Genomic DNA, 12583 nt, shown 5'->3' on the forward strand with positions numbered 1-12583 from the left:
TCCTTTCACTTTACCACCACTCCTTGCACTTTACCACCCTCCTTTCACTTTACCACCCTTCCTTTCACTTTACCACCCTCCTTTCACTTTACCACCACTCCTTGCACTTTACCACCCTCCTTTCACTTTACCACCCTTCCTTTCACTTTACCACCTCTCCTTTCACTTTACCACCACTCCTTGCACTTTACCACCTCTCCTTTCACTTTACCACCCTTCCTTTCACTTTACCACCTCTCCTTTCACTTTACCACCTCTCCTTTCACTTTACCACCCTTCCTTGCACTTTACCACCTCTCCTTTCACTTTACCACCCCTCCTTGCACTTTACCACCCTCCTTTCACTTTACCACCCCTCCTTGCACTTTACCACCCTCCTTTCACTTTACCACCCCTCCTTACACTTTACCACCACTCCTTGCACTTTACCACCCTTCCTTTCACTTTACCACCTGACCTTTCACTTTACCACCTTCCTTTCACTTTACCACCCTTCCTTTCACTTTACCACCTTCCTTTCACTTTACCACCTTCCTTTCACTTTACCACCCTTCCTTTCACTTTACCACCATTCCTTTCACTTTACCACCCTTCCTTTCTCCTTTCACTTTACCACCTCTCCTTTCACTTTACCACCTCCCCTTCCTTTCACTTTACCACCTTCCTTTCACTTTACCACCCCTCCTTGCACTTTACCACCCTTCCTTTCACTTTACCTCCCCTCCTTGCACTTTACCACCCTCCTTTCACTTTACCACCCCCCTTGCACTTTACCACCCTCCTTTCACTTTACCTCCCCTCCTTGCACTTTACCACCCTCCTTTCACTTTACCACCACTCTTTGCACTTTACCACCCTCCTTTCACTTTACCACCCTTCCTTTCACTTTACCACCCTCCTTTCACTTTACCACCCTCCTTTCACTTTACCACCCTTCCTTTCACTTTACCACCTCTCCTTTTACTAATTAAACTTTTCTCTTATTCTCTTAAAATATGCCCAGATTAGCTTCATCTGTGAATGACTGATGAGGGTAATGGGTCATCATCATTATTACTAGTAAAGGGACAGGGCATATGCCGGGTCACCTCAGTCCGTCCTACCCTCCACTTCGCCCCTGCTTTGCCCTGCCCCCACACTGTCCTGCCCCGTCCCCGCTATATACGTATCCTTTCCTGGCTCAGAGTAGTGACGTCCTCCAGCTAAGGTCTGTTCCGCTGCGCTGTAGTGGGAGCCATTGGAGGGGTGGCGCATGTAGCAGACTGGACAGACCTTACCAAGGCCCTCATTCCGAGTTGATCGGTCGCAAGGCGAATTTAGCAGAGTTACACACGCTAAGCCGCCGCCTACTGGGAGTGAATCTTAGCTTCTTAAAATTGCGACCGATGTATTCGCAATATTGCGATTACTAACTACTTAGCAGTTTCAGAGTAGCTCCAGACTTACTCTGCCTGTGCGATCAGTTCAGTGCTTGTCGTTCCTGGTTGACGTCACAAACACACCCAGCGTTCGCCCAGGCACTCCCACCGTTTCTCCGGCCACTCCTGCGTTTTTTCCGGAAACGGTAGCGTTTTCAGCCACACGCCCCTGAAACGCCGTGTTTCCGCCCAGTAACACCCATTTCCTGTCAATCACATTACGATCGCCGGAGCGAAGAAAAAGCCGTGAGTAAAAATACTTTCTTCATAGTAAAGTTACTTGGCGCAGTCGCAGTGCGAACTTTGCGCATGCGTACTAAGCGGATTTTCACTGCGATGCGATGAAAAAGAACGAGCGAACAACTCGGAATGAGGGCCCATATCCCTTACATGGGACCATCAGACACAATGATGGACCACTGGATTGCCACAAGGCTGGTAAGAAACACATCTCACCTCATTTCACCCCAAACTACATTTTCAGTTTTGGGTGGTACTAGCTGTTCCCTATAGGAACATTGGAATAATGCAGACACATACTCAGCTGTCACTGACTATCACCCTACATGCAGCCAGAGCTGGGATCCATCAGACACAACACAGCTGCGGCAAATGTTATACAGTTCAGGAACTGGAAGCATAGCGTGTGCGTGTGGTATGTGGTACTGTCTGTAAAACTCACTGCCCTCGCTTACAGATTATAGCATGTGTTATATATACCGGTTACACTGAATCTAAGGGGCAGATGTACTAATTATTGTAGAGTGATAAGGTGGAGAGAGATACCGTACCAGCTAATCAACTCCTAACTGCCATGTTACAGGTTGTGTTTGAAAAATGACAGAAGCTGATTGGTTGGTAGTTTATCACTCTCCACTTTATCATTCTGCAAGACTTAGTACATCTCCCCCTTACACTGCTGCTTCAAACTCCTGATGAAGATCTCTCCTGCATCTACTTAGCTAAGTACCCGGTGTGGTGAAAACTGTGACTGTCCCTGGGTTCTCCATAGCGCATACTGAGGTGCAATACTCGGAATACGGGATGCCTGCTATTAACAATGTAACTGCAAATTGGCACATATCCATTTATATGCAAATGTAGCTTGTACGTTCAGTTTACAAATATATACATACTAGTTACCTGCCCGTCAAAATGACGGAACAACATAACAGTAATGTCAGCGACGACGGCTGCGCGCACCCAGACGGAGCAACACTTGAATTGCTCTGTTGGGTGCCATCTAGTGGCTGACTGTGTGCAAAACACCTGAATTCCCCCCATAGAGGTAAGGAGCAACGTTAGCATTTCATTACATAGGATTGCCATTTTCTGACATATCAATGTCACTGTTAAGGCAGCCTGCAGTAGAGTGTGAAGAAATATATTGTATTATTGACATTAGTTATCAAATGTAGCAGTAATCTGTATAAATGTGTAGCAGCACTGATGCAATGCATTGACCTATAAAGAGTATTGCAGCCAATTGTTCTATAAGAGGAGGGTCATGTCCTGGTGGGAGGGGCAGGGGCGTGGTACTGCAAAATGCATCACGGCGGGCCCGCCCCTGCAATGCAATACATGATTTATGGCATTGTGTCACAGGGGGAGGGGCTACAATGACATAATTCATAATGAATTGCATCTTCAGGTCGCCGCACACTTCAGCGGAGCAGTAGGCCGAATGCGGGAGTGTTGCCTTATTTCCCGGGGAGCTGGGAGAACTCTCACCTCTTCCCTCCCCCATTCCACCTCTCCACGCATAAGGAGGCGCGAGTGTCAGACGCTAACAAATCTGCATTCATGCATAAGCTTGCGTTCATTTTGTGGCCATGCGCAAATTGCAAATGTGCAGATTGTGCAAGGTGTTAGTACAATGTTATATTAACTACTTATGTATTTAGGAAGTTGAGAAGACTAAAAACATCTATAACTTTATATTACTTATCTGTCATCACGCGGCCCCGGCAACCCTGTCATGTACTCCTAACGTTTAGGCGGAACAGTCCTGGTGTGACCCCTACACAGCTGTGGGTGACAGATAGTTGGACAAAAATCCCCACATCAGGACAATGTCCGTTCCCGACTGTTCTGGACACATCACTGATCCTGCACTGATCAAGCTGCCGCGCACAAGCCATGTGACTGACACTTGCGCGGAACATATGGCGCTATAAGCTGATACACTGATTCCAGGGAATGTCTGGCGCTCTCACACGGCAGATCCTGTACATGAAGTCTTCTCGTGTTAATGAATACCACTTGCTGGCTAAAAATAAAGATGTTTGTAAGATACGTATCACTCCCACAATTGTCATCCATATGGCGTGCAGATGTTTCTTACTTTCCGCAGGAGCCAACAACGATAACATGAGTTCAGGTTAAAGTTGGACCTGACACTCGCTCATAAAAATACACCGGGGGCCAATTACGTAAGAGCAAAAAATGCAGGATTGCGGCGCAAATGGCATTTTGTGACATTTTACACTTAACTTTGATTTCTTATATGTGTTAACACAGATCGGGGTATATAGCTAAATGAAGTACGTGTTTAAAACAAATTCCTGTGCAGTTAAAGTCGCAGTCCGGCATCTCTAGTGAATGAATGGTGTTTTGCTGCGTCTGCCATGCGAATAAACATTTAAAGAAAAATAGCAGGAGCTTTGGTGCCCATTGATAAGAAAGATCCTGCAGGCGCTAAATTGCACATTTACTAAAAATTTTTTTAAAAATTGTCTGTTCACAAATTTGCGTTTTAACCCCTGAAACACCACATAATTTTAGACCAATTTTAAATCACTGAAAATCAACATTTAGTAAATACACCCCATGGAATCGTACTTGGAGGAGTTGTGGCTGAATCCTGTATTCCAGTGCTCAGCCAACATAAATCCCCTTTGAGGTATAATTACTCGGCTTCAACCTGGCTAGGACTCAGGCCACAGATCACGGGTTGAAGTTGGGGTTACCCCTTTCACATGTGGGTGACGACCAGGGTTATTCCCGCATCGTCACCCTTCACACTGATCCCGGGTCTTCCAGTGACCCGGGTCTTCCGGCATTCATCTCTAAACGCTACTGTCCCCGGCCAATCAATTTGTTTTAGGCGTTACCCGGGTCATCAAGTCTCGGGTCGCACCTATCAGACCTGAGCCGGGTCGTCAACCCGGGTTGCAAGTCCCAGAAAAAACTCTGCAAGCGAGCAGGGTTGCAGACCCGGGATTCTCAACATGTGTAGACATAATCTGTGCCCATATCGATGCCCATTCACGAGCATAAACAGTGTTTTAGGTTTCTGTCTGAAAGGGGTATAAGTGTTTTGCAAAATACCCTTCTGTGCACCCCTCCCCCGCACATGTCCCTGTTTTCTTGGGGCAGGCCCTTATTTTAATGTATATCCCTTTTTTCTTTCAATAAAAGTTCTAGCATCTGTTCTCCACAGTTATTCTTGGTGTATAAACCTCTGGGGTCCATAACATTCCGCTTTCTTATCCAAACATTTCCACTGAGAGAAACCTGGCAGAGCCAAATGAAAACCAGCGAAGAACAGTTCCCCATTACATTTACTTATTATGCCCATTTCCCTAATGTAACACTCCTGGTTCTTTTATAGCCACGAGGATCCCTTGTTTATATATAAGACAAGTCTCATACGCTGACACAGTGGCACAGTGGTGAGCGCATTGTTGGTTCACAGCACTGGGGTCACGAGATTGCTTCCTGACCAAGGCCCTATCTCTGTGAATGCTTGCAATGCAGCCAGGTAACATGTGTAGTCCACATGCGGGTTTAAATAACAACCGTCCCTGCTGTATTGCTTATATGCATAGAATGCTTGTGTACACACAGATAGCAATCCGTCACGTGTTACTCATTCTCTCCACTACGGTTATCTGCATTGCCTGTATGGCTTTATACTGGGGTACAGACTGTGTTACGCTTCCATAGAGGCTGCAAATCCTGGGATTCTGGGGTATGGATACAAGGCCATTGTCTCTCCCAGACTGCGGGGCTCGTTATCCACTAATTGCTGATGTTGGTCAATAACACATCACAGTACATACAGTAACAGGAGGGAAAGCAGAGAGAGGCACCTTTATCTGTGTATTGTATACAAATCCCGGATTTTACCCCCAGGAGTCTCTGTCAACACCAGCAACGTGTCTCTGGAAACTGCATTCACATGCGGGAAACTGCGTATCTGGACGGGTGTGGTATTGAAAGTCGACAGTAACTAGGTCGACAATGTCTAGGTCGACCACTATTTGTCGACAGTAACTAGGTCGACAGGGTGTCTAGGTCGACAGGGTCTTTAGGTGGACATGTTCTAGGTCGACAGGTCAAAAGGTCGACATGAGTTTTTAATGTTATTTTGGTGTCGTTTTCTTCGTAGAGTGACCGGGAACCCCAATTAGTGCACCGCGTCCCCTCGCATGGCTCGCTTCGCTCGTCATGCTTCGGGCATGGTGCCTTCGCTCCGCTACCGCTTCGCTCGGCACAGATTACCGTTCCAATCGTAGTCCACGTGGATTGTTAAGTATGAAAAGGTTCACAAAAAGAAAAAAATTGTGAAAAACTCATGTCGACCTTTTGACATGTCGACCTAAAGACCCTCTCGACCTAGACACCCTGTCGACCTAGTTACTGTCGACCAATAGTGGTCGACCTAGACATTGTCGACCTAGTTACTGTCGACTTTCAATCCGGATCCCATCTGGACATAGTTAAAATGAAAGGAGCTGACTAGGCTGGTACTTTATACTTTATCTCTCTCCACTTTATCTCTCTTCATGGCTTAGTACATAGACCCCTATGTGTGGACTCACTGTAAAGATATTTATGGGCGTATGAGTCATTGGAAAAAAACACAATTGTGACGTGTAGCTTGTGTGTCTGAACTTTGACCTCAGGGATAATCTTGGCTGCATCTTTGCTAATGCTGTCCTAAGTATTATGCATCAATATACCGTATATTTCTAGTCATGGACCCCAAACACTCACACTTGACCGGACTATCCAATGACTCCCAATCTAATTATCATTACTGGGAAAACTAGTTTATGATAAAGTAACCGAGGAACAGAGAGAATGAAAAGAAGCACTGAAATAACTAAGCTATTAATACAGCTGTGTGCTCATTCGCCTAGTGCTTTACTTCCATATGGCGCAAAATGCGTGGCGCCAGGGGCGGCTCCAGAGGCGGGGCTACAGCGCAGTCCAAACTTCAAATACGGGAGCCTCACCAACTGCCAGGGAGTGCCGGCCGGCGATGTGGGGCAGCAGTTGGGGTGGCAGTTGGTGCGGCTCCCCTATATGAATTTTGGACTGTGCTGCAGCCTCACCTCAGAACCGTCGTTTGCCTTCTTCACCCAGATTAGCGACTGAGTCGCACACAATTGTACATGAGCTGCCAGCTCCAGTAGTCCGTGTCCTCTCGCTTTGTACTTCTGTTGCATTAGTGATAAGAATAAGATTTATTTTGATAAAAAGTCCCCGCGGGACGCTTGTCGCGGCTTAGCCGCAAAGCTTGTGGTGCGCACAACAAGGCGATTTGCTGCGACTTGAGCAAAGGCGTATGCGGACACATCTGTGTTTCTACCCCCATACAGTGCAGCCCTAGGCACTTATCTGGTTAGCCAACATCAGGATTATTTCACATGCGGCTCGCCGGCTACTGTGGAACTACAAAGCCCAACATGCCCTGTTTTAGCATGCTGTAAAAGCAAAACTATGGCGGGGCATGCTGGGCTTTATAGTTCCACTGCAGATGGAGGGCTGCACATTGAATACCTCTGGCCAACTGTACATGATACATCACTGGGCAGGATAAATCCTCAAGCAGAGTGCCGCCTAACGTGACCGCACCATGATAAAGGTGCAATGAAATGCCAGACGAGCACCACAGCGGTTGCAGGACTGTGGCTTACAATATAAGTTCATCTGCATTACATATATATAGGCATGCCAGCTACATTCATTTTATATTCTTTAGACTTAATTGTGTCTAACAACTTTGCTATTTTCCACAAATGAGTTTGTTTCTTGTTTTTACTGGATATAAGAAATTGCATGCAGGCTTTTATACAGAGAGAAGAGACTTACCTGTTCCAGGTGGCGTTGGAACCCGCCTGCTTCTGTTGTGTCCCCCGTTCATCTAAGGATGCCTGTTCTCTCTTACCCAGGTCACTGAGGCTGGGCGAACTCATGAATTTCGACCTGCGGAGAGTCCTCATGGTCAACGTGAGTTTGAGCATTGGCTAATGACAGATAATCCTGCAAGCTCCCACGCCTTGCATTGGAAAAAAAGAGGTAAGGCAAGTCGTCTTAGCACAGCCCAACCAAGGCAGGACCTTTACTCTGAGCAATGTACAGCCCAGGCGTCATAAAGCTGCAGCGTACCTTCAGTCCCAGAGAATCCTGCGGAAGCAACGCTGCATTCTCCCCCGCCGTACTAGCAAATGCGCTGTCTTCCAACCCAGGGAGGCATTTTTACAATTTTTGGGGTTGTTGTTTCTAGAGTTTGCTGGTTCTAGCTGATCGGAACGCTTCTCAAGTTCACAGTCAGCTTCTGTCTTCGGTCACAGTGGAGTTCCTGTTTTTTAAGCTTTTTTTTTCTTTTAAAGAGACGGCGGAAGCTCAGTTGTAAGAGAGAAGAAAAAGAGAGAAAAGGAAGAACCAGAAAAGAAAAAGAAAAGTTTCACAAGCGAGGGCGGCCAGATGTGGCAACATTCACAAAGTGCACAACCTCGGCTTCTTCACAGAGAATCAAAATGTGCTCGCCTGCCATCAGATAAGCATGAAAATGAGAAGGAAACAAGGAGAGAGAAAAGAAACAGGGCGTCAGGACAAAGACAGCAGGGAGAGTATGGGGAGAAATAGACTTTGATTGGCTGCAATGTATGAAATCTCCCCATATCCAAGACGAGCTAATCTCACCCTGCAATTTGCATCTCTATAGCGAATGCGGAGGGGGGTACGGTGGGAAATCACACAGCAGTCTGAACTTGTTTAACCTTTTTTGTTTCAAGTGTCTGCCACTTCCAACACAAAGTAAACCTTATAAAAAGATGCTATTACCAAGCTAGGGTTGTTCTAGGTGTTGTGCATAATTAAATGCAATTCTACTTTGCTACTGAGTTAATTAGAACTTAATTAGTCCTTTTGATTATCTTTACTTTTCAGCTGCTCAGCAGGATTTTTCTGAATAGAGTGCAGTAACGTCATTTAGCCTACAGGTGTCAGTGTGTCAACTGCTATCTGTAGAAAAGACTTAGGGGGTCATTCTGAGTTGATCGCTAGCTGCCGTTGTGCGCAGCGATCAGGCTAACAATTGGCATTTCTGCATATGCTCCGCAATGCGTACGCGCGACGTACGCTTACAAAGGCATTTGTTGTTTAGCACAGGTTCTAGCGAAGTTTTCAGTCGCACTGACGGCCGCAAGAAGATTGACAGGAAGGGGGCGTTTCTGGGTGTCAACTGATCGTTTTCAGGGAGTGTTTACAAAAACGCAGGCGTGTCTGAAAAAACGCAGGCGTGGCTGGGCGTTCGCTGGGCGGGTGTATGACGTCAAATCCGGACACGAATAGGCTGAAGTGATCGCAAGCGCTGAGTAGGTTCAGAGCTACTCAGAAACTGCACAAACTGTTTTTGCAGAGCTCGGCTGCACATACATTCGCACTTCTGCTAAGCTAAAATACACTCCCCAGTGGGCGGCGGCATAGCGTTTGCACGGCTGCTAAAACTAGCTAGCGAGCGATCAACTCGGAAATGACCCCCTTAGTCTACAGCTAGAGGTGGGGATCATAGGGACTTATAAGATTTTAAAGAACAAACAAACGTTTTGCAAACAAGCAACACATCAACAAGGAATAATAATAATAATACTAATAAACTGAAAACAGTGGTAATGAAAAAAAAAACACAGTACAATAACAGATAAAAGTGACAACACGAGTAACAACATCTGCATAAAGGCATGAAATAGTGATAGTAGATATTCTAGCTCTAGCGATGCAAATGAACGTTTCTTTTCAAATTTAGAGGACTTTAAATATGCGCACTCCTGCAACCTTTACTTTCTGGTTTCACATTGCACTTTTTTGTTATGGAACTTTGAGAGTTGCAAACGTTTATTATTTTAGCTGCCTTGGAAAGGAAGAAATTTAATCCGGGCATTAAAGGGAAACCTGTCTCACGTGCCTGGCTTTCTACAGACACAGCTCCAGCAACTGTCATTGCAGATGTCCCGGCTTTGTTTTCACATCCATGACTGAAGACAAGGGGGGAGGAGGGGGTCCAATAACACAGACTACACCAAGGGTATAGCTCGGAGGCTGAACTACCGCCAGTGCAACCAGTGCGTTGCACTGGGGCCGCCACTGTCCAGGGGCCCAAAGCATGTAATGAGTCAAACTGACTCATTACATGCCGCTGTGTGCTGCGGGCAACCGCTGCCCGCAGCACACAGCCGCCCGGAGAGGAGAGGAGCGCAGCGGACGCGGGGGGAAGGAGGAGGAGGGAGGTGGAAGAGGGAGCCGCAGCAGCGCTGTTTTATTGGTTGAGGCGCTGCTGCTGCTGCTGTCCCTCTGCTTCACTATAGGCTGTCTTCCACCGCTGTAAGGCGCATCCCAGCATTCACAGCTGCGGTGGACAGCCTATGGTGAAGGACTGGGACAGCAGCAGCAGCGCCTCCACCAATAACACAGCGTTGCTGCGGCTCCCTCCTCCTTCTCTCCTGCCCGGGAATCGGGATCTCTGCCAGAAGCTGCACCGAGGAGCCTGAGCCAGCGAAGACAGTAAGTATAATTCATTCTTTCTCTTTCTTTCTTTTTTTCTTCATGTGCAAAAAGGGGGATTGTCTGCCGTAATGTGTAAAATGGGGGAATCTGCCTGCCGTAATGTGTAACGAGGGCACGCTGTCTGCCGTAAGATGTAACAAGGGCACGCTGTCTGCCGTAATGTGTAACAAGGGCACGCTGTCTGCCGTAATGTGTAACAAAGGGACACTGTCTGCCGTTATGTGTAAAAAGGGGATGCTGTCTGCCGTTGTGTAAAATGTGCACGCTGTCTGCCGCTATGTGTAACAAGGGCACGCTGTCTGCCGTTATGTGTAAAAAGGGGGACGCTGTCTGCCGTAATGTGTAAAAAGGAGACGCTGTCTGCCGTTATGTGTAAAAAGTGCACACTGTCTGCCGCTATGTGTAACAAGGGCACGCTGTCTGCCGTTATGTGCAAAAAGTGCACGCTGTCTGCCGCTATGTTTAACAAGGGCACGCTGTCTGCCGTTATGTGTAAAAAGGGACGCTGTCTGCCGTTATGTGTAAAAAGGGGGACGCTGTCTGCCGTAATGTGTAAAAAGGGGGACGCTGTCTGCCGTAATGTGTAAAAAGGGGACGCTGTCTGCCGTAATGTGTAAAAAGGGGAATCTGTCCGCCGTAAGGTGTAAAAGGGTCTCTACCTGGTGTAGTGATGCTACTGTGCAGCGTAATTTGAATAATGGAGACTACTGTGCACCGTTTTATGAATTGGTATTATTTTGTGGCCACACCCCTTCGCCACGAAGCCATGCCCCTATGTATTTTTGCGCGCGCCTACAGCGCGCACTGCCCCTGTTTTGCATGCAGGGGTGGGGCTCCGATGCCGTTTCTTGCACACAGTGCTAAAGTGTCTAGTTACGGCACTGTTGCTAGGTATCCATTTCTCTGGCCCTGAGCAGGTCCCCCTCACCAGATCCTCTCCAGGGGTGAGGGGGTGGACTTGGATGGGATGAGGGGAGGGGTAGGGCAATGCATTTTGTCGCACCTGGGCCCACCGCTCGCTAGTTCCGCCACTGGTGTAGCTAGCATAGGTGCACGGAGTGCAGCTGCTATGGGGCCCAGAGCTGAGAGGGGCCACCTTCTCTGTCACAGTTACATGTGTTATATACAGGGTGCAGCTACCATAGGTGCAGGGAGTGCAGCTGCTATGGGGCCCAGAGCTGAAAGGAGCCACCTTCCCTGTCACAGTTACATGTGTTATATACAGGGGTGTAGCTACCATAGGTGCAGGGAGTGCAGCTGCTATGGGGCCCAGAGCTGAGAGGAGCCACCTTCCCTGTCACAGTTACATGTGTTATACACAGAGGTGTAATTACCATAGGTGCAGGTAGTGCAGCTGCTATGGGGCCCAGAGCTGAGAGGAGTCCACCTTCCCTGTCATAGTTACATGTTATATACAGGGGTGTAGCTACCATAGGTGCAGGGAGTGCAGCTGCTATGGGGCCCAGAGCTGACAGGGGCCACCTTCCCTGTCACAGTTACATGTGTTATATACAGGGGTGTAGCTACCATAGGTGCAGGGAGTGCAACTGCTATGGGGCCCAGAGCTGAGAGGGGCCACCTTCCCTGTCACAGTTCCATGTGTTATATACAGGGGTGTAGCTACCATAGGTGCAGGGAGTGCAGCTGCTATGGGGCCCAGAGCTGAGAGGGGCCCACATTCACCGTAAAGTTCCATGTGTTATATATTTGTAACCATTGATATATACATAGGGGCCCTTACAAACGTTTGCTTTAGTGCATACAATATACTTATTCCCTTGGACATGCTCATTGTAATGTGGTATAAAATGAACTGGAGGACAATATAATGTTACATAATAAGAACTGGGGCACTGTAATGTGGTATGAAGTGGACGCAGTAAAGTGTGGCATAATATGAACCGGGTACGCTGTCATAATGTCAATTGGGGGTACTGCGTGGCATAATGTATACTGATAGCCCCTTAATGTGACAATTCGTAAAATAGGGCACCACTATGTTCCGTAAAATAAATTAGGGCATTACTATGGTGCAGGGGAAGTGACAACTCCCCCACAGAAAAGAAGTATAAAGATAGTGCATATCAGAGGACATGGGTGTCAGGACTGTATTGTATTGTGGTCGCTGTGATGCATACTTGCCTACTCTCCCGGAAGCTGCGGGAGGCTCCCGTTTTTTGGTGTAGCCCCCCCCCCCCCCCCCCCGCACTCCCGGAAGAGTAAGTGGGTCTCCCGCATCCTGCTCGCACCCTAGTGATGCGGGCAGGATGAAGAGATAAACTCCCGTATATGCGAGTCCGTGGGGTGGGGAAGGGGTTAAAGCAAATTGCATCATTTTAGCCCCGCCCCCTCCCGTGGACCCGCAA

General features: G+C 47.6%; 1 protein-coding gene across 5 annotated transcripts in view; it reads right to left on the reverse strand.

Moving 5' to 3' along the window:
• The window catches only part of PRR5 (proline rich 5), a 172822-nt gene that overhangs the window by 89807 nt on the left and 70432 nt on the right, over positions 1-12583 (reverse strand). For 3 of the 5 annotated variants that reach the window (XM_063928905.1, XM_063928907.1, XM_063928906.1), the window contains exon 3: positions 7521-8198. In XM_063928905.1, the coding sequence (XP_063784975.1) occupies positions 7521-7672 (152 nt within the window). In that variant the 5' untranslated portion in view covers positions 7673-8198. The remainder of the gene's footprint in view (positions 1-7520; positions 8199-12583) is intronic. The other 2 variants (XM_063928908.1, XM_063928909.1) reach the window with 2 other exon arrangements.

This window comes from Pseudophryne corroboree, chromosome 6 (assembly GCF_028390025.1).
Source record: "Pseudophryne corroboree isolate aPseCor3 chromosome 6, aPseCor3.hap2, whole genome shotgun sequence".
NCBI classification, from domain to species: domain Eukaryota; kingdom Metazoa; phylum Chordata; class Amphibia; order Anura; family Myobatrachidae; genus Pseudophryne; species Pseudophryne corroboree.